This window comes from Capra hircus, chromosome 29, assembly GCF_001704415.2.
Source record: "Capra hircus breed San Clemente chromosome 29, ASM170441v1, whole genome shotgun sequence".
Taxonomy (NCBI): Eukaryota; Metazoa; Chordata; class Mammalia; order Artiodactyla; family Bovidae; genus Capra; species Capra hircus.
Genome location: NC_030836.1, coordinates 17,759,975 through 17,783,397, shown reverse-complemented (window position 1 = coordinate 17,783,397; position 23,423 = coordinate 17,759,975). Strand labels below are relative to the sequence as shown.

General features: G+C 37.3%; 1 protein-coding gene across 1 annotated transcript in view; it reads right to left on the bottom strand.

Moving 5' to 3' along the window:
- The window catches only part of RSF1 (remodeling and spacing factor 1), a 154,065-nt gene continuing 137,712 nt past the window's right edge, over window positions 7,071-23,423 (bottom strand). Inside the window, exons 12-16 of the mRNA XM_018042953.1 lie at window positions 22,323-22,390; window positions 21,486-21,693; window positions 19,707-19,927; window positions 17,328-17,516; window positions 7,071-14,595 (exon numbers count right to left, since the gene is read on the bottom strand). Coding sequence (XP_017898442.1) covers window positions 14,027-14,595; window positions 17,328-17,516; window positions 19,707-19,927; window positions 21,486-21,693; window positions 22,323-22,390 — 1,255 coding nt within the window. The 3' untranslated portion in view covers window positions 7,071-14,026. The remainder of the gene's footprint in view (window positions 14,596-17,327; window positions 17,517-19,706; window positions 19,928-21,485; window positions 21,694-22,322; window positions 22,391-23,423) is intronic.

The window sequence follows — 23,423 nt, the reverse complement described above, 5'->3', positions numbered from 1 at the left end:
TAATAACAAACTGTGGAAACTTCTTAAAGAGATGGGAATACCAGACCACCTTATCTGCCTCCTGAGAAAACTGTATGCAGGTCAAGAGGCAACAGTTAGGACTGGACATGGAACAACAGACTGGTACCAAATTGGGAAAGGAGTACATCAAGGTTGTATATTGTTACCCTGCTTATTTAACTTATATGCAGAGTATATCACACGAAACGCCAGGCTGGAAGAACTAAAGAGCCTTTTGATGAAAGTGAAAGAGGAAAGCAAAAATGTTTTTCTTAAAATTCAACATTCAGAAAACTAAGATCATGGCATCTGTCCCATCACTTCATGGCAAATAGATGAGGAAACAATGGAAACAGTAACAGACTTTATTTTGGGGGGCTCCAAAATCACTGCAGATGGTGACTGCAGTCATGAAATTAAAAGACGCTTGCTCCTTGGAAGTAAAGTTATGACCAATCTAGACAGAATATTAAAAAGCAGAGACATTACTTTGCCAACAAAGGCCCATCTAGTCAAAGTCATGGTTTTTCCAGCAGTCATGTATGAATGTAAGAGTTGGACTATAAAGAAAGCTGAGTGCTAAAGAATTGATGCTTTTGAACTGTGTTGTTGAAGAAGATCTTGAGAGTCCCTTGGACTGCAAGGAGATCAAACCAATCCATCCTAAAGGAGATCAGTCCTGAATATTCATTGGAAGGACTGATGCTGAAGCTGAAACTCCAGTACTTTGGCCACCTGATGTGAAGAACTGACTCTTTAGAAAAGACCCTGATGATAGGAAAGATTGAAGGAAGGAAGAGAAGGGAACGGCAGAGCATGAAATGGTTGGATGGCATCACAAACTCGATGGACATGAGTTTAAGCAAGCTCTGGGGGTTGGTGATAGACAGGGAAGCCTGGCATGCTGCAGTCCATGGGGTCTCAAAGAGTCAGACAGGACTAAGCGACTGAACTGAACTGAAGAGCCTCCAAATTGGTCTTGGTTCAGTGAACCCAGAGGCCTCATAGTCTTTGGGTTAAAAGAGACAGGAAGGATTTAATCATGTAGTAAGTGTAGTATTGAAGTCCATACAGCCCCAGCTGCCATGGGATTGCTCTGCATGAGGATCCAGAGAGTACCTCATGGAGAACTGGGACTTGAGGGTGAGAAGTTCAAAGACAAAGAAGATAAAGCAGGAGTGAAGGTGATTCCATCCAGTTTCCTGACCAGGGATCAACTCAGGGCCCCCTACATTGGGAGTGAGGAGTCTTAGCCACTGGATCACCAGGGAAGTCCCAGACTGTCTTTTTATTGTTGAGTTGTAGGAGTTATTTATTCTAGATACAGGGAAGAATACTGGAGTGTGTTGCCATTTCCTAATCCAGAGGAATATTCCTGACCCAGGGATCAAACCCACATCTCTTGCATCTCCTGCACTGGCAGGTGGATGGATTCTTTACCACTGTACTAATTTATTTATAAGTAGAAAAATTAATTGTATTTCTATACAATGACTCAGCTGGTAAGAATCTGACTGCAATGCAGGAGACCTGGGTTCGATCCCTGGGTTGGGAAGATCCCCTGGAGAAGGGAAAGGCTACCCACTGCAGTATTCTGGCCTGAAGAATGCCATGGACTGTATAATCCATCAGGTCACAAAGAGTGGAACACAACTGAGCAACTTTCACTCACGGTGACTGCAGCCATGAAATTAAAAGATGCTTGCTCCTTGGAAAGATATCTATGACAAACAGACAGCATATTAAAAAGCTATAGTCAAAGCTGTGGTTTTTCCAGTAGTCATGTATGGGTGTGAGAGTTGGACCATAAAGAAGGCTGAGCACTGAAGAATTGAAACTTTTGAATTGTGGTGCTGGAGAAAACTCTTGAGAGTCCCTTAGATAACCAGTAAATCCTAAAGGAAATCAAGCCTGAATATTCATTGGAAGGACTGAAGTTCCAATATTTTGGCCATCTGATGGGAAGAGCTGATTCATTGGAAAAGACCCTGATGCTGGGAAAGATAAAAGGCAAAAGGAAAAGGGGGTGGCATGAGATGGTTAGATAACATCACCAATTCAATGGACATGAAAATGAGCAAACTCCATGTGACAGTGGGGGACAGGGATGCCTAGCATGCTGTGGTCCATGGGGTCACAAAGAGTCCAACACAACTTAGCAACTGAACAACAACAACAACATTTATATACATTAGCAATGAACAACCTAAAAATAAAATGTAGAAAAAATCCCATTTATAGTAGCATCAAAATGAATAAAATACATAGGAATATATTTAACAATAGAAAACTACATAGAAAGCTAAAAATATTCTTGAAAAAAATTAAAACCTAAAACAAAAGGAAAGACACCTCTTTTAATCATGTTCACTGATTAAAAGACTTATTATTGTTAAGAAACAAATGATCTGCAAAATGTAATCCCTATCAAAATTCCAGTTGGCTTTTTGACAGAAATTGATATACTGAAACTTCAATTCATATAAAAATTCAAGATACCTAGAATAGTAAAAAAAAAAAAATTTTAAAACGAGCCAAGTTAAGAGGACTCACTTCCTGATTTCAAAACTTTTTACATAGTTATAATAAGACTGTAATACAGGCATAAGGATAAACATATAGATTAGTGGAATAAAATTGAGAGTCCAGAAATAAACTTGTACATTTTTGGTCTATTAAGTTTTGACAAGGATTCCAATATAATTCTGTGGGGGAAAGAAAATTCTTTTCAATTAATGATGCTGGTACAACTGGATGCAAATAAATGAATTTTGATATTTATCTCATACCATACACAAAAATAACTCAGAATGAATCAAAGATCTAAACATGAGATAAATTTATAAAACCCTTAAAACTATAAAACACAAATCTTTGTAACATTGCATTAGGCAACAGTTTCTTAGGTAAGACATCTAAAGCACAAGTAAAGCAAAACAAAACAAAACAAAAAACAGGAAAACTAGATGTCATCAAAGTTTATGTCAAATGACACCATCAAGAAAGTAAAAAAATAAGTTGCAGAATTGGAGGAAATATTTGCAAATCATATATTTGGCAGGGGTCTGGCATCCAAGATGGACTCCCCTGGTGGCTCAGACAGTAAAGAATCTGCCTATAATGCAGGAGACCCAGTTTACATCCCTGGGTGGGGAAGATCCCCTGGAGAAGAAAATACAAACCCGCTCCAGTATTCTTGCCTGGAGATTTCCGTGGACAGAAGAAACCGGCAGGCTACAGTCCATACAGTCCATGGGGCAGCAAAGAGTCGGACACTCAACAATTAAAAGACAGATAACCTAATTTAAAAATGGGCAAATGAGGGACCTCTCCATGGCTCAGTGGCTAGATCTCTGCGCTCCCAATGCAGGGGGTCCAGGTTCCATCCCTGAGTGGGGAACTGGAGCTCATATGCTGCAACTAAGGGTTCACATGCTGCAACTAAGGGTTCACATGCTGCTGCAACTAAAGACTCTGCATGATCGTGCATGATGCAACTAAGACACAGTGAGGCCAAATAAATAAAATAGATAAATGTATTTTTTAAATGGGCAAATGATTTAAGTAGATGTTTCTGAAAAGAAGCTATACAGTTGGCTATTAAGCACATGAAAAGATGTTCAAAATCATTAATCATCAGGGAAATGCAAATTGAAACCACAATGAGAAATCACTTCCTATCCACTAGGATAGCTATAACAAAGACTGACAAATAAGTATTACTGATGTGGTGCAACTGGAACCTTCCTGCATTGGGAGTCAGAATGTATAAAGATGTAGATGCTGTGTAAAACAGTTCAGCAGTTTCTTAAAACTTGAAAGAGAGTTACCATATGATCTGGCAATTCCATTCCTAGCTGTGTGGTGACAGAGTTGAAAACATATGTCCACACAAAAACTTGTACACAAATGTTTATTATTTATAATAGCCTAAGAGTGGAAACAATCCAAATATCTTTCCAGTGAGTAATGGATATATAAGATGTGGTAATATCCACAGAGTAGAATATTATTCATCTATAAAAAGGGATGAAATACTGATTCATGCTAAAATATAGATGAAAACATGCAACATGCTAAATAGAAGTCAGACACAAAAGGCCATATAGTGTATGATTCCACTTGTATCATATATCTAGAATAGGCAAATCCTTATAGACAGAAAGTAGATTAGTAGCTGTCAGGGACTTGGAGAAGGGATGGTGAGTGACTGCTAATAATACGGGATTATTTTGGGGGCTGATGACAACCTTGTGAATATACTAAAGACCACTGAATTGCACACTTTAAAATGGTGAACTTTATGGCATGTGAATTATATGTCAATTAAAAAAAACAAGAGGGCTTCCCTTTTGGCTCAGTGGTAAAGAATCTGCCTGCCAATGCAGAAGATACAGGTTCAATCCCTGGTCCAGGAAGATCCTACATGCCACAGACCAACTTAAGCCCCCTGTGCCCCAACTACTGAGCCTGTGCTCTGGAGCCTGGGAACCCCAACTAATGCCCTAGAGGCCATGCTCCACAACAGGAGAAGCCACCAAAATGAAAGCCCGTGCACGCCAACTAGAGACTAGCCTCCACTTGCCACAGTGAGAGAAAAGCCTGCAGAGCAACAAGGACCCGGCAGAGCCAAAAATAAATAAATTTTAAAATAACAAAGGTTTTAAAATAAAATTTACAAGTACTTTTACTTTGGAAACCATTCCATAAGCAAATCTGTATTATTAAATTCACAGGACAATCATCCTACATACAGACTGCTTCCAATAAGACTTTTCTGGCTGTGGGTCCCTCCTTTTATCCTTGCTTCTTTGGCAGTTATCTGTTTCTGCTTGTGGAGTCTCTCAGGAAAATTCCAGCCCTGCCTTCTCAAGCAGTCTGAACATGAAGTTAACTTTCTGATTTTCTAGAACTGAGTCAGCTTGCTTCTCTTTGATGGGGGTAAGCCCTGCCGTGCCATGCCATGCTAAGTCACTTCAGTTGTGTCTCTTTGTGACCCCATGGACTGTGGCTCACCAGGCTCCCCTGTCCATGAGATTCTCCAAGCTAGAATACTGGTATGGGTTGCCATTTCCTTCTCCATGGTAAGCCCTAGTTACCCTCAAAATTCATTCTTAAAAAAAGATTTAGACTTAAATTATGTAAAATCTACTTTTACTTTTAGGGTTCAAATTAGAGATAGCACAGGTTCTAAATAGGGTTCTATCATTGTTAATAAGTCCTTCCTCTAATATTTTGGCTCCAAATGATAGAGTAAAAGCTATTTGATTGCACGAGTTTATGGTATAGTTACTGGCATTCCACTAGCACACAATAATGCCAAAGAGAAAAGAAAATAGTCGTTTCAACAGGAAAACATTAAACAAGTGCAGGGGAAAGGGAGGACTATCTCTCCTATTTTAAGTTTCAGCTCTAACAGTTGTTCCTAATGATAGAGTTCAACTATGCTCCTGAGAAGCCTACTAGTCCTAGAGTTTCTCTTAGAAATTGCTGACAATTCAGTGACAGTTTTCAAATCTAGTTTAACATTTTGATAATCTATTTATTTTAAAGACTGGTAGTCAAGGAGGAAATAATTGAGAGGCAGATTAAATGGGAGACAGGATGACACTTGTTTTCCATAAGGGAGATCTTTGTATATATAAAGAGAATACAGAGAGGAATCAGTGAGAAAGAAGACCCAGAGGAGGCAACAGGGAAGGGGTCAGATCAAGGACGCAGGCAAAGGGGATATGGCAAAAACAGAGGTGACATCTGTTCCTTGGAGGCTGGAGAGAAGGATGGATGCTCGTGTGGATAAAGTAGCTCTGAAATGGTCAACAGGAATACTGAGGAGTGACTTATACCATGAACTAGTAAGCTCCTAGTTAACTTTGCTTTTGGAATATGACTTTATGTGCAAAACTAATATCACAAATACGAAGTCACATATCCTTAGAGTGTTTTTCCACTTTAGACCTCAAAGAGCTTATGCAAAGTGACTAAAGAATCAAAATGACACACAACCATTCATCTCATGCAACATTTAGTTTCACTAGAATATTTTCATTACTTTTTGTAATTCTACAGCTACTAAATGATCACAGTATAGAAGACCAATTCTGTTTTTAAAAGAAAAGAACTCTTTTATATTCTCTGGTCTCATAGCCTGAAAGGGATGTGGGCTGACAGTCATGTTCCGGACCCCCCTCTCAGCTCCAGAAAAGAGCTTTGAACTCTCTCAAGTCTGCCACAGCACTGTTACCCCTGGCCTCCAACACAGCACCTCACCTCCATTTAACCAATGCTGTTTAAGTGAACATTTCAAATAAATCACTGAGAAGCATTGTAGCCGATCATTTCTTGCCAGCATAAATAAGTTTTCACTTCACTGAGTGAATTCTGATCCAAGAAGTTCTTTACTTAATAGTTTATCAGTATTTTATATCAGAACTGCAAATAATTAACTCTACTAGTTCGTTGGGGGAAAAATGAGTTTGTTGTGACTCCTACTGTATTTCAAGAGTAAGGAAAATCTTTGAAATCCAACATTTATAGGTGAGAATTATACTGAGGATTGGAAGGGCCCCTTAGAAGTCTAACCCCTTTTAAAATGTGTTTATCTATTAAACTCCTGCCAAATGGCAGTTCAACCTAAACCCGAACATCCCTTATTGGTAAGAATTCGCTCCCAAGTTATTAGAGAACTCTGTAAAAAAAATTTCCGAAAAATAAATGGAAAGCTTTTGCCTTATGGCTTCTGCCCTCTGGTCTAGTTCTGTGCTTCCACAGGGCAACACAAAACAAGTCCAAGGCCTCTTTAATGTGTCAGTTCTCCAGAGACTGAAGATAGAAATCAAGAATAGCTTCCTAATATCTGTAATTCACATCCTTGGCAAACAGCTATAACAATTATTTTGGGAAAATTGATGACTTGCAAATTTACTTTCTAGATTGTAAGAGAACAGTTCATCTATTCTGGGGTAATAAAAACTTTCAACCATCATCAACAGTTACAGAAAATTCTTAGCTTTCTATGTGCTACAAAGTTTAAAATAAACTAAATCTGCAAACACATCATGCTAAATACATCAAATTATTTAATTTTTTATTATGACAATTGACATATATTAAGTGAAAGAAATGACAGAAGTATTATAATAAAACATTTTGAAAGAAAAAAGTTACACAATTAGGCCAGTAGCCATAAAATAGCTTTTAGGCCTATCTTATAACACCAAGAGTTCTGATCAGACTGTAGTGAGACATTGAACATTTCATTAACAAAAATATTGGCACGAGCCACAACATATTTTGGTTGTCACTTACAAGGAATATTGTATTCAAACAACTATGCACTGCAATTCTAACACACTAGGTGTTCATACACTGCAGTTAACCCCTGAAGCTTTAAGCTACCAGGAATTCCCGTATTTTCTATGCACAAAATTTACTTTGTGCATTATTGGAATCACACTTCCAGTTTTCATGTCTTTCCCCCCCTTATACATGCAGTATGTCTTAAGTGGCAGAGAGCATGCCAGCTTCTGTTTAGCTAATACCACATTCCTTATTACCTCAAGAGTTTTATGTTAATCTTGGAGTCTGCTTTAGCGCTCATCTCCTAGAAACAAAATAAAGCATTCTGAGAACGTATCTAGGAATATTTTTTATGCATAGGAAAATAAAGCATTTCATATAAGCATGTCTGAAAACCCAAGAGGCATTTTGATCAAACACTCCCTGGATCCTAGCTATTAGTTTAAAATGGGAATCTAACATATACCATCTACAAATTCTTATCTGGGATTTATATTCCTTGCCTGGAAATTTATGATTCCCAAGCTTCATTTCTGAATAGACGAGGATAGCAAAGAAACTGACATCCCACAATAACTGGAAATAGATAAAGGTAACTTAGGTAGAAGTTATGAATTTAATTCTTTACAAGAATACACTTGTGCTACAAAAGTGAGAAATCAGAATGGTACATTATCAGATGGCAAAAAGCACTAGTGTTTAAACAGAGGTGTCAATATAACTTATCAAAAATGTGCCATGTAAAAGACTGCTATAATTAGCAGCTCTGTAAGATTTCAAAGTATTTATCAAATAAGAAGGGAATTTGAATTTGAATCTGATATCCCTTCCTGCCATGTCTCCAGCAGACAACTATTCCTGTGGAATTAAGTCTACTGAATTGAGTCTACAAGAACCAAATCGAACAATTCTTTGTTTTTACTTCTTTTACAGATTGAAAAGAAACAAAGCTGTGTTCCACTCCCAATCCCCCCATCCCAACACAGGGTACACCCTTTCAAGGTGTATAAAAAACCCTGGCGGGTTTGGGCAAGCTACAATTCAGATACGATGATCAACACATTACTTTCATAACAGAACACAACACCAGACCAACACTGAGAAAACCCTAGTTAAGCATCACGAAAATCACACACTTTAAGAAAGTATCATTAACTGCCAAATTTGAGCTATAATAGCTGTTCTAAAATTGAAAATCCATTTACACTAAAATAAACTAAATCTATGTATGGATGTCTTAAGTATGTGTGTGTGTGTAATTTTCATGCAATGATCTTAAAGCTTTGGAGACAGGTTATTAGCCTAATTTCAAGGCTTGTCCATATAGCAGTATTGACATGCACCAACTCTGCTAAAGGGCAGAATGAAAAAGACCATGGCACAAAATTTTAAACAATTTTAGGTTTAATTACATAATGCACCTGTAGATGTTCTAGCATAAACACAATTGTAAAAATCTACATCCTATTTTAGGGTATTTTCCACCTCCCATCCCTTAAAAGCTGTACAGTTATAAAAATGTGACTCTCAAGCAAAATAAACTTTTTTTTCTTTTGCAACATACAAAATAAGTTAAATGATTCAGAAGATTTTGAGCCATTAAGTCTCCCAATAACTGTGTTCTTGGCCATCCAATAAATGTGACATGCAGATAGCTCCTGGTCTAAGACCAGAACTCAATAAATACACGTCAAACAAAACCCCAAACACTTAAATTATATTTCTTTAGAAACTGATGAAAGTCAAGAAAATATATAGTTAGGGCTAACAATTCCATTCTTAACTTACATCATCCAGTGGCAAAATGAACAAGGCAGGTCACTCAGTCCTTAGTGCATTTTCTAGTTTGTACCGGTTTGGCAAAAAAAAAACACAAATGTAGTTCCTTTAAAAATTTTTTTTTTTTTCTCATTCACAATGTCTAAGGAGATTAATTAATTTATATTTGTCTAATAATTATGTCCTTTGATATAACTTATGCATAGGATAGACATCTTAGTTATTAAAATAAAAATCTTTTATTAACTGAAATCACTACAATGTGCCAGAATTGGGTTTTCAGTATTTCCCAGAGTGAAATGGTATAAATATAAAATGAAAAAAAAAATTGACATGAGCAAAATGAAAAAAAATTCACTAATGGAAATCGTATTCTAATCAATTTCTGAGAGGGTTTACATGAATTTTTAAGTGTTGAGTGTACCGTCTAGAGTAGTTACATACCAAGTACACTACATTTTGGCTTATAATGACTGCTTGATTGCTGGGGAATGACTATCTTCATATATGTTACATAGTTACTTAGCAATTCTTGGCACTCAAAAAATGATTTGAGTGAAATATTTTGAAGACAAATTATTAATTATACATATAACAACTCAGTTTAAATACATTGATAATAAAAGTTCTTGTCTTTCAGGATTGATATAAAACAGTGAAGTAAATCAGCAGTTAGCTTGCCACTTCCAAGGTAGGATTACAGGTACACACTGGGAATGGTGGATAAAATAGGAATGGATTTTATTCTAAGGAGGTTTAATAACAGATATTAAATAGAGGACTAAGTAGATACAGAAGGTATGCAGTCTTGGCATTCTTGCTTCTTGGCAGAACCAGGATGTTAAACCAAGAAGAGGAACTTCACTATTTTTCTCTAGGCTTTCTGTAATTAAATTATGTTCATAATCTCATATCAGTTACAATTATGTCTTTTTTCTTGTGTCAAATAACTTCAAAGCGTCCATTTTTATTTCTTCTAACATCTAAGATATGTATATACATATTAATTTATATATATATACACATACATATATATGTTCATTCCATTTTAAAAATATTTGGGTTTTGAATACTTGTCCTATAGCTGTGAGGCAATGCCATGAATCAGGGACCTTGTTCACTGTTGGTGAAGGGCAGAGTTCACAACCTTTTCTGAATATTAAACCTGTAGATTCAATAAGATTCCTTTCAATTGTACGGTAGGACTAGAGAATGGCTAACACCTCTTATCCCCACAAACACAGGCTAAAAAGGAATTCTTTGTGACGGAGAAAATTCCATTAACCCCACTTAAAAATAGCTAACATTTCCCCTCTTTTTAAACTCTTAAGCAGGCTTACATTTTTCTTTATATATGTTCTTTGTGTATCATGGGATGGGTTCCATCAATCGAAAAGTAAAAACTGGAGTTTGTAATGTCCTGTTATTTTGTTTAAAAATCTTTTTTCCAACAACTTCTTTAGCACTTGAAGTCCTTGATTCTTTGGTAGGTCATTAAAAAAAAAATCACACATGAATTTATTCTAAATGAAACTCCTTTTTATTCTCGGAATCTGCAGCCTCGACCAACTGGAAAAAGATGTGCCAAGGAAATCCATCCTTAATAAATCAGGTATATTCTTGAAAATATCTCTGCCATCATTCTCTAGTACTGTGCCAACAATAGAAAATGTTTACACGAAACACTATTTCATCAGCACATGTCTACAAAACAAAAACATATTATTTTCAGTCTGAGTTTTCATAAATTTTAATTCAAAGTTTCTGCTTTGTGAAAATTTGGCTAGTTTTCAAACCTTTACAGAAACTGCAAACTAAATATTCTGAGTACTAAACTACATCTCTCCTTAATACATTTGCTATAGTGGAGTTTGATATTGGGAGTCCGATTTATACTTCCAAAAAGGGGTTTTAGAGTATTAAAGGGTTCTATTATTACACAGCAGCTACTGGGAGCCTAAATCCATGGTCAGTACTCTAACTACAAGAATCCAAGATGTTCTAAACTCTAGATGAATCGCTGCTTTCCTGTACAGCAGTCCTAATGTCTGAATTAGGACCGTTCCTAATGACTGAATTATGTTTTTGGATATAAAACATTCTCTTTTTCCTATATTTTGTTTTTACTTCTTCAAAGCATGTTCAGAGTTGGTATTTCAGCAAACACAAGACTCTTTGAGGGACTGAATCTAAACACCAAGCAGCAGAATTGTTTGTGAACTGTTCAACATTTCATCAGCCATAATTAACCTATCTGCATGATAATTTGTAACTATCAGGTGCTTGGATTGTACTCTTTGTAGATGAAGCAAAGTTAACTGGTTTATAATCAGAATGTAAAGGGAATTCAAAAGGAAACACTCACTATTAAGTTCACAAACACTTAATTCAAGTTTGGAAAATAACAGGCAGCAAAAGTGGCATCATAACCCATGTCAGTGAGACATTTGCTAAATGGAATACTCAGTCTTTACTAAGATAAAAATTAGCCTTTTGCTCTCTATGGCAGAAGGGTAAAATGAACTTATTTCACATTAGGCATCCTGTAAAATAAATAATCTACCCATGTAACACTTCTTGTCGTTTGCTTAACTGAAGAGAACAGGTTGAAGCAGAAGCTCGTGTGTCCGGAGGTAGAGAGAGAGATTTTCTACACCTTAGTGGCTTCACCCCGTTGCAGGACTAAAATGGTAGCAGAGGACGGGGGCAGGATAGGCCACCTGCATGTTCTAACCACTTACCATGCATTAATAGGAACCCTTCTATTGCCTCCTGTTTACATTGTTAAAAGGCTCACATTCTTAACTGACTTTCAAATAAATGGGACGAAAATAGCCAGAAAGCAGGCCTGGTAAGTGAATGTGGCTCCTTACACAGCCCTACTTACTGTCTGGGAATATAAGTCCTTTACTCCCTTCTGGTGGAATATTGTCTCAAAATAAAAATCACAACTTGCTTGGAACCACATGCCACTGGTGCATCCTATTTTTAGGCTGCTTTCATTACTTTATTTTTTATACAGATACATATACACTGCTAGAATCAAAGCAAAAATATTAATGGGCAGGTACTACAGAACTAAGGTGAAACAAAACAAACAGGAACCAACAAGTGAAAAACAACAGCTATAAACTTTCAAGGCCAAAAGATAAGATTTAAGGGCAACACCTGTGAAGGGAGGAAAAAAAAGAGCAGGAAGTTTCTAGAGGTATTTATAATGCAAGTCTAATGCCAGCTTTTTAATAATAAAAAAGAGAAGTGCTTTATTATTCACTGACTAGCACACAGAATGCTTAATTTGGAAAGAAAAATTAATGAAGTTCCTTGGGCCAGCAGCAGATATGGTGTGTCCATTGCCGGCAACAGACACAACACTGAAACAGAAAACCCAATCCCAGGGCAAAAGTATTCACAGAAGTAACGGCTGAAGGTTTCAGAATTTGACAGACAAGGTTTAATCACAAGTGCTACACTCTGTACAACGTTATTTATGGCTCTGCCTGAAATTTTACAGCTGAAACAGAAACTAAGACAAAGTTCATATTTTAGTGTCAATTACATGTTAGATAGTTAGTTACAAACCCCTATTTTCTTGAAACAAAGGGCTTATCTTTCTTTAAAATGTTGAGATGTTTGAAATGGATATATCTATTAAGTATATTGGTGGTTTTCAATCAACTCTACGTTGGTCATGTGACTATTAATGAATTTTAATAGAAGTCTAATGGCCAACGGCCAAAACTACATTCAAACCCTGCTAATATATCCAGGCAGATAGGAAATTCTAACACACACACATACACATACACACACACACGCACACACACACACACACACACATGCTAAAATTCAAACTAAAAACCTCCCAAAGGAACTGCTTTGTTTGTAGACTTCAATTTGAAGTAGATACTAAGGGCAAGAATAGACCAGTTAAAATTCACCTGAAAATCCTTTCCCCTTCTTCAAATGTGCTAAAATACTGCAGTCAGCTTAGCATCCATTATCTTCATGTATGTTATGTATAGGTGTATTTCTTTGAAAATGATAATTCAGATAAATATTAAGTGGCCAGAAAACAAGAGTTACATTATCTGCAAAGTTTACAGTCCATTCAGGCCTTAAGAAAGACCACACTCATTTCACTAATAACTCTCCATGATGGCATATTAAAGGCCACGTCATCACCACTGCATAAAGCTGTTTAAAAAAATTTGCTATTAGCACAACCTGGTTGTCAAAGCTTCATTATACATTTTACTATACAAATGCTTTTCAGATGATTTTTTTTTTAAAACAAGAAACTGCTATAACAGAAACTTAGGTTACAGTTTTTTATGATGGTATTTTTTTATCGGTCTCTTCTTTTTTAGGCGTGGTTATCTCCAATAGTAAACAAGTTGATTTCATGAATGCCATTTATGTATGATGTTATCTACAATTCTTAAATTGCAACAATACGGACTTGAACTTTTAAACAGTTTGTTAATCATCATCTATGCCATGAATGTTTAAATATAATATATATTTAATATGAAAAAGCTAAAAGCACAAGTGCTTTCTCCCACCCCTAATTCTGTTTTGGGCCCTCACAGATTTGGAATGCATTCTTATCCACCCTTTTCACAAAGTCAGGAGAGCTCAGGAAATATAAAGTCAAAAATATACAAATCTTTGTTGTTATAATAAGATTTTTTTTTCCCCCATGACTGAAATTACCAAGGACCATGAACTTGGAAAAAGAAAATCAAAAGGAATTTACAGCAATTATTTATCTTCAAAGTTCAAAACTGGTCACTTCACAGAAAGACTTCAGGGTCTGTTGAAATTTTTCTTCTAAAAAGTCATTCTGTAGTGGAGTTTTCTAGGAAAAATAAAACAGCTTTTAATAACTGGCCCGCTGGTGTGAGAGCTACCGTGGAATAAATTAGCACAAAAATGGAAAAAAGTCTTATAACTGTTCACTGTTACAGACATAATCAACAAGGTCAGTCACTCTTAAAAGCTCATCTTCGTCCTCTTCTGGTGCCCCTGCCTCCTGCCCACCGCTTGTCCCATTGGGGGCCAGGCTTGCACTGGCTGTGCTGCTGTCCTTGGGGGTTTGAGGCTTCTCAGCTGGCTTGCCAATCAAGTTTTCAATGGCTTTGCCAGGACTCTGTCCATTGGTGGAAGGTAGGTCCACTAAGCTATAGTCCAATGGGCTCCCCACCTTGCCTACATTTTCAAAGTCCTCCTCCTCATCACTGTCTATCCGATAGGGCTTTTTGGTGCTGTCTTGCTCTGAGGGCAGGACCCTGGGCTGGCGGTCATGGGCAGGTTGATCTGCATCTCCATGAGCATTGTCACAACTCTCCTCTTCATCTGTCTCAATCCGGTGTAGCCGTTTTCGGGATGGTTTACCTTCTCCTTCCTCCTCATCTGCTTCAGAATACTCATCTGTGCTTCGACCCCGTTTTCGAACTGACCGTTTTGATTCTTTAGCTAGCTCATCATCTTCAGAGTTCTTGGACATATAGCTCTCTAGAATAAATAGCACATTTAAGCCATTGGCACAGTTAACCATTAACAGATATAAGTAATCCTCTTCTTCCTCCCATATTCATCCCATGTCCTACTTTCAGACTTGCTTGTCCATAAATATTTCCCTTCAATAACTGGCCTCATTTATCTCTCTTCTCATTATCACAATGTCCAATATGATTCACAGTATACTTTATCTATGATTTTAGGAAAGAGCAAAATCCTTAATTAAATAAAGGCAGGTTAGTCACAAACTAAGAAACTCCTTCCCACTAACCCTCAAATTAAGAGAATTGTGTAAACATACCGATAAGGAAAAATTAAAACTAAGCACTGCATCTGAAATACTGCACTCTCTTTCCATGTTATTACATGTCCTTGGTAGCCGGTAAACGTTTTCTTTTGTCTATACTTGATCTCACCTGGTCTCATGGCTTTGCATACCACCCATTTGACGGTGACTCTCACATTTGTTTTAGGCAACTAATCCCTAAATTCCAGGCTCATGTATCAAATTGCCTACTCAACATCTATGCTTGGATTTCTAAACAGGCAGAACCAAGCTCCTACACTTCCTCCTCAACCTTGCACAATTCTGGTCTCTACCATCTTGGTTATTGGCAACTCAATTCTTCTAATCACTCAGTCATCCTTGATTCCTTTTTCCCATCTAATCCAACAGTAAATTCTGTGGGCTATATTCAAATATATCCATAATTTGACTGCTTTTCACCCCTTTACTGCTATGGCTCTAGTCTCACCCACCATCATCTCTCTCCTGGCCTATTTTAATGACCCCCCAACTAAACTCCTATATTCCTTCCCTATACCCTTTAATTTACTCATAACATAGATACCATTTTAAAACTTAAGTCAGATAATATCACTCCTTTGCACAAAATCCTCCAATTATTTCTCATTTCACACAGAATAAAGTCTGAAGTCTATACAATGGCCTAATGCATTATCTAACTATCCAATATGGTATTAAACAGAGTAAGACTCTATGGTCCTTGCCCTCCATGTCTTCTGCTTGCGTTTCCACAAACTAAATTCTGTGGAGAACTTTAGTCAAAGAGTAAGTTTAATCAGAGAAATGAGAAAATGCAGAAACAAAGAAAAACAGTCAAAGGAGATCAAATAATAATAAAGTAGTCATTAAGCATAGTCAAGGACCTTTAGTTACTTCTCAAGGGCTATAGACAATATTCTGAGCCTCATCCTGTGAGCTGTCTTACAGATACTGAAACCCCAGATGAAGAAGTTAACTACATCATGGCCAGACTGTAGCTGTGATGTGAGCTGCTACAATCCCAAGAACTGGCTTCAAAGAAACAGGAATAAACCAACTCTGGAACTGAAGATTAACCGTACCTAAAACAGCCAAGAGGATGCTGGTCAGACAACTGATGACCAATCTGAGTTGACTGTGCTGCTTCTGCATGCAGCCCCTTCCCTCAGCCTACAAAAGCTCTCATGCCCTGCTTGTCAGGAGGGGAGTCAGCCTTTGAACAGATGTCTACCCTTCCCACCCCTCATCAACCCCTTCCACCCCTCACCAGTGCCTGGCATCTGAAATAAAGCAAACTTTCCTTTCCACCAACCTGGCCTATTTATTGGCTTTTGTGCGGTGATCACCTGGACCCCACTTTTGTGTAACAGTCCCCACTCACCACAGGTGGGAATCAACTCTTTTTTTTTAGGTCTTTACTCAAATGCTGACTTCTGAGGGAGGCATTCCTTTAGTACTCTATCTGAAATTCCAACTACTCCTCCAACCCTCCCTTTTTACTTTTCTCCACAGCACTTATCTCCACCTAATATATCTACTTATTTGTCATGGTTATTGTCTCTCTTCCCCTAACAAAAATAAGAGTTACATAAGGAAGCTGTATTTTTGGTTATTCTTTTCACTGTTCTATTCCCAGTGCCCAGGACAGTGATTAGTTCATTAAGTATTTAATAATTGAATTAATGAATTTATATTTGTCTTGAATGACACAAGAAGAGATACACATTCACCCAGATGTTTACCTCCCTTCTTTAGTCTTCCATACCCAGACATTTTTCTCCCTTACTCTCCTGGCTTGGGCTCAAATTTAATTGACAAAGATCTATGAAAGCAAATAATCTTCAATACAGATCACAAACAATGGAGAATTAAATATATAAAAAAGAAATGGGGGAAGGTGAAGGTTAGAATCAATTAAAATGAGAAGAACTCTAGAATAAATAACTACAAAGACTAAGCGGACATCACAAATTCATATTTTAGAGCTCGTAATTCTGATATGGTGCACAGCTAAAGCTATTAAAAAATTAAAAAAGTTTACTGACTAAAGCTCACTGTCAAGGTGAAGAGAGACAGTAGGCACTCTTGACTTGCAACTGTCCAGCTATTCAGGGCACAGGAGGTTATTTCAAAATGAGGGCCATAAATTATCAAGAAGCAAAAGAAATCTTGTTAATAGATCACAATTTTCTTACACTCTTCTAGTTTCAATGAAGAATTTAATTATTACAATGAAGAACTTAAAAATTAGTATCTTATCAAGGGTCAGTTATTTAAACTACAAGCTAACCAGGCATAAAATAATGGGTTTTATCTCAAAGATACTATGGGCTATATTAAATTTCTAAGAAATGGTACAGAATCATAATCATGAGTTCGCTTTTATAATTTGTACTGCTGCCTTGTCCAAATGTCTGTAAACTGGAGAGCTATTCCTTACCTTCACTATCTGAGCTAGAGAGCCTACGCTTGTGAACTCGTCTGATTTCTTTACCACGACGCAAACTCTTCTGGGAACCATCACTTTCTGAATCTTCCTTGTAGTTAATTTGTCTCTTCTGGTTCCTTCTAGATCTTCTTCGCCGAGTTTCTACAAAATCATCGCTAAAGTCATCACTAAAGTCACTTTCTGTTTAAAAAAAGGAGGTGGGTAGAAAGGAAAAAGAAGCACAAATTTTAATTTTTAATTCCACCAAACAGAAATGTTAGTTTAGCTTATAAAAATATAAAGCTATTACACAGAGTTCAGTCATAACTTTTAAATGAACAGTAACGTTTATAAATCTCTAATTTTCTTCTTAATAATATGAGTACATCTCAGGGGAGTTTTAATGCCAAAGCTCACAAATGTATCCTACTAGCAGTCAACCTCAAGGTTAAAAAATGTTTTATTGGTAATTCCCTGGCAGTCCAGTGGCTATGCCTCTGTGCTCTCACTGCCAAGGGCCTGGGTTCAATCTTTGGTGGGGGAACTAAGATCCTGTGGCACAGCAAAAAAAAAAAAGTTTTTCATAAACCTTATCTTACAACCTGAGCTACCCAGTCGGCTGCATGGCTGCCACAACTGTTCTTCTTGGTGGATGGTTACTGTTCTGCCTCATGATAACCTGCTGTTCCTATGAATACAGCCGTATGGCTACATTCATAGCATCATAATGCACTGCAGAGGTTAAACTTTCTAACCATAGAAAACTGTTGAGCTTGTTTCAAGTACAGAGCTGGGGTTACACGTTTGGCTTTTACCCATGCAGAATTAAAATCTGCTGAATACAACTCACAGGGCTACTTTAACTCACAAAGCACGGCTATATAGCACTGTTCCTGTCAGTCATTGCTGATCAATAAAACAAACTCAGGCTATGACATTATGTCAGAGTAGTTTTCAGGAAAGCTAACACATTTCACTGAATCATCACATCTAGCTTTGTTCTCTAATGGATTTCAGATATTTAAAAACTGCTAGCCAACAGTTTAAAGGGGTCCCCAGAGGCCAAATCTAGGACGAACCGAGTCAAAATAGTGATGGTAGTAAGACCGAAATAAGAATCCATTAAATCCATACTGATACCAAAGAAATTAATATACAGGGCAGAACAGAAAGCTCTTTCTTACAGAAGAGCAAGTAATAAAAAGGAAGGAAGGAGTTAGAAAATCATCAACAAATGCTAAAACTAGTGGATGCAACATCTGATAAGGAAAAAGGCATTTACAGCCTCAAATATCTTGTAAGAATTACTTATTAATTACAAAGGGAAAATAACAGAGACTTGGAGAACACACATTAATTATGTGATATTCTGGCCAAAATGTGTAACGAGAATCTAATCACAAGGAAACATAAAACCAAATGAGTTATATTTTACAAAATAACTAGTGTGTACTCTTAAAAAATGTTGTGGTCAACAAAGACAATATTTCAGGAATATTACAGATAAAAGGGGACCAAAGAGACATGAATACGTGCATAATGTAATCCTGAACTAGATCCTTAACCAGGAAAAAATGTTTACATAAAGGACAATATTGGGGCACCTGGTGATATCTGAATGTGTACTACTGACAAGTTAATGGTATTTTATCAATATAAAAATTCCCCATTTTGATATTATACTATGGTTATGTAAGAAAATGTTCTTGTTTTCAGCAAATAATCACTGGTAAAGGGGCCTGATGTCTCCACTTACTCAAAAGGTTTAGAAAAAGATATAAACAAAACAAAAAACTCCACAAGCCTGGTCCGAGTTGGGATATAATACTCCTGTCTGTAGCATTTCCTCAGTAAGACGACAGCTACCTATCTGCCAATCCCATGGAGCATCTTATCTGTCGATTTAGCTGCCATGCCTCTCTTTAATTAATAGGGATAAATAAATAACATCAATCACTAATAACTTATAAAAACTAATAAATTACTGATTATGATCTAAATGTTAGAAATAATTAGTGATCTTTCTCTAACAGCTAGACATCTGAGGAAAAATGTTCTCAGATTATTAAAAACAATTCCCCCCCAAAATAAAATAAAATAAAAACGATTCCTAAGAAACACTCTGGAGGTGAAGTCTAGGCATGGAAACACATGGCACCAAAAGGATTCATCACGATTGTAAACAAGTTTGGCATGAAGTTAACATATCCGTCCGTATCTGTCTTCTCAGACGTGCTTTATGTGAAAGATTTAATCAGTGGTGAGTTGTAAGAATAGAACACAAAGTTTCATCAGACAGCTTATATTACAACTGAACAGAATTTTAAGAAATTTTAATTCCAGAAGTTACAAGAATTTCCTTAGTGAGCTGTGGATATGAATTATCTTTACCAGAGTCTCTGCTGTTCTCCTCAGACTCCTCCTCCTCGTCATCGTCAGAGCACTTTCTCTTTGGGGTCTTTCTCCGCAAACGCCTGCTTTGCCTCATAGGCCGGGAGGGGTGTCGCCTTAGTCTTCGGCTACAGAAATCAGTGTCGCTGTCATCATTAGATGGTGGGTCTTCTTCACTCTCATCTGGGTTCTCATCAGATACAACAAATTCATCCTGAGATCTATCCAAGAGAAACCGGATGAATTATGATGGTACACTTGTAACCATGAGCCCATTTTGGAGTTATCAGTTCAAATTCTAACAAGTCCAGTGAAATTATTAAGCAATGTTTAATGGAAATATCTAGGTCATTGGATCAATTTCCCTGTTTCTAAAACGAAGAGCTGTTTTGCACCCATTCTTTTTTTTTTTTTCCAAAGGAGTTATGAAGATCAATTGATGCTCATTTTTGTACATAAATTGCTTTTGCCTCTTGGGAAGTCCCCCATGTGCCTCAAATTCAACATGTCCAAAAATGAACTCATTATTTCCTAGCCTACTCCTCTCTTCTGTTCCCTAGCCTGGTATTTGGTACTATCACCCATCTAGTAATTCAAGGCAGAAACTTGGAATTTATCCCAATTTCCTTCTCCCTGTTCATTTCTCCTATCAATGACTAATTCCTCTTGAGTCTACTTCATAAAGATATCTCAAACCTGATACCTTTTCTCAGTTCAGGGTCTCATATCCCATCTAAACTACTATAGCAATTCCCCAAAGTCTCTTTAATCTCTATGCTCATGTCCCCTCAATAAATCCTACCAATGAATTCCAGGATGAATCTTTCTGAAACATAAACCTCATATTAGTCTGGTATTTAAAACTCTTCAGTGGGTTTTCATCATTCTTATGCAGGACAAACATAAAACTCCATCATCTGGTTCCTTTTTATGCCTTGGCTACATCTCTAGCAGGGCAATCTCTGCTGCTACCTTAATTCTTTTTATCCTGACAAACCAGGAGTTTCCTAAATATTCTATGACATTTTATGCCTGGCTGCCCTGGACAGGATTTCTTTGCTTAGAATACTATTTTTCTTTATACTGCTTCTAATCCCAAATTCATCAATCTGCCCAATTCATTCTTCACATTTCAGACAGAGCTTTATTTCCACTCTGAGGCTTTCCTTGACCTCCCTGGATTGATATGGCCCTCTTCTGTACCCTGCCTTATGTTTTAGTAGCAATCATGTAGAAGGACTTTTCTGTGATTTATATGTTTGTTTCCTCCACTAACAATCTGAGAGGAGAAACTGTGGTATTCCTTCCATATATCTGCTCTGTAGAGAAGCTTTCTGACATTATAGAAGAAAGCTTCTATACTGTAATTCAGTATAGAATTACATGCCCCAACCCAAACCCCTATAGGTCACCAGTAAATAGTTCCTAATTACTTATACCTGCCCATTTCTCACATTTGACTGGGAACCAATGCAAGCTGCATGGCTTCAATCCTTGGTCACGGAACTAAGATCCCACATACTACATGGCTTGGTCAAAAAATAAATAAATAGTTGTTGTTCAGCTGCTTAGTTGTGTCCGACTCCTTGTAACCCCAAAGACCCATAAAACTTCGTTTTAATCTAGGAAGAGCCAAAATCAGCATCGTTGGATCTGTTTTAAGTACCCTGAAAACAGACCATCTACATGCAGGACAAAAGCCCCATCAGGGCCAAGTTTGGCTGGAAGCCCTGTTCAAGCCTCGACCTAGGGAATGGGATCTACCGACAGACCACGCACCCATCACTGATCTTGAATTCATCCTCACTCTCCTCTTCATCCAGGTTGCTGTCACTGTCCAGATCATTCAGTCGCCGGCGTTTCTTCCGGCGAGCAGCAGCTGCCCTCTGGGGTCGTTTATTTTCTTTTCTTTCTTCATCCAAAATAGTAGAGATGTCTTTTCCACGGTGGCCTGTGATGGTGGAGATATCTTTCCCTCGGCCAACTCCTGAGTCCAGGGGCAGGGATGTAGGGTTGAGGGGAAGAGAGGGAGGGAGAGAGAAAGACAACTCTATGTTTATTAGAAGTTTCCCTTTGACATCTACAGATTGTCCTTAGCAGCTTTTTCATTGGATTTCTTTATTTTCTTCCTAGAAGCTATGCTTCTCACAGCTTTAACTGACAGAGTTTTCAAGAAAGTTTTACATTTGTTTATCCTATTAAATGGGGCTTTCCAGGTGGCTCACTGTCAAAGGCTCTTCTTGCCACTGCAGGAAATGCAGGTTTGATTCCTGGGTCAGGAAGATTTGGAGAAGGATGTGGCAACCCACTCCAGTATTCTTGCCTGGGAAATCCTACGGACAGAGGAGCCTGGTGGGCTACAGTCCATGGGGTCGCAAAGAGTTGGACATGACTGAGCAACTAAGCACAGCACACTTTTGAAACAATTAGTAAGCTCTGAGTCTACACACTGGCACCATGTCCATGGATTATTCTGAATCTCAGTCAACATCGTAGTGATTGTGATACACATTGAGGAGAATGAGAAAATATGCTTGCTTGCTGCTCTTTAATCAGGGCATTTTAATTAACATACTGGCGAAGTGAGATGAAGAAAAGAGAATGATAAACACGTACCTCCTCCATCAGCCTCTTTGATATCATCTTCTATAGCTTCATCAATTGCTTCATCAAACTCATCAAATCTAAAATACATACAACAATCACATTATATAGCCTGTCCTGGCAATATGGTCTAGGAAAATTGCCTCTAAAATAAAAAAGGCCAGAATATGAAACTGCTCTCTGCTACTTTAGGGCTGTGGAACTTGGATTAGATCACCCCATACTCCTGTTAACTTCAATTCCTTTGGTACAATAGAGTTTTATAAATCAGTATCTAATTCTAAATTGTTGTTATTTTACTTTTAAAGAGTATCTATACCAGACATCAACAAGTATTTTTTAAAGGGACAGATAGTAAATATCCTAGGCTTTGTAGACTATACAGTATTTGTTGTAACTACTCAACTCTGTAGTACAAAATCAGCCATAGACAAAAAGTGAATGAATGTAACTGTGTTCCAATAAACTTTATTTTTTAGACACTGTGATATGAATTTCATGTGATTTTCAAATACTTTTCTCCTTCTGTTTTCTTTTTTCAACCATTTATAAATATAAAAGCAACTCCTGGCCATGTGGTATACACAAACCAGTAATGAGCTGGATTGGCCCACACATCATAGTTTGCTAACCCAATTATACAAATCATATGACAGAGTAAACTGAACAAACTTAGTATTCCAGAAATAATACTAAGTGTGAGGAATATATTATTGTTGCTCTTATATATTATATTATCATTATTACCGAAATTCTTATACAGACAGTCAAAATTTTAAAACTAGGTCAATGTACTTTTTCTCAAAAGGGCTTTTTCGGGACTCCCCTGGTGGTCCAGTGGCTAAGACTCTGAGCTCTCAATGCTGAGACCCTTGGTTTGATACCTGGTCGGGGAACTAGATCCTACATGCCACAAAAGACCCTGTGCAGCCAAATAAATTTAAAAAAAAAAGGGCGGGGGGGGACTTTTTCTTCTACCTAAAGAAAAAAAAAACAAGACTCGATGATTCCTAAGATTTTTTCACATACAAAGCTCCTTTCACTTTAGAACTGAGGTGATGCAAAGATATGGGGACTTGTTGAAGACTATGCTAAACACAGTAATTACTAGGC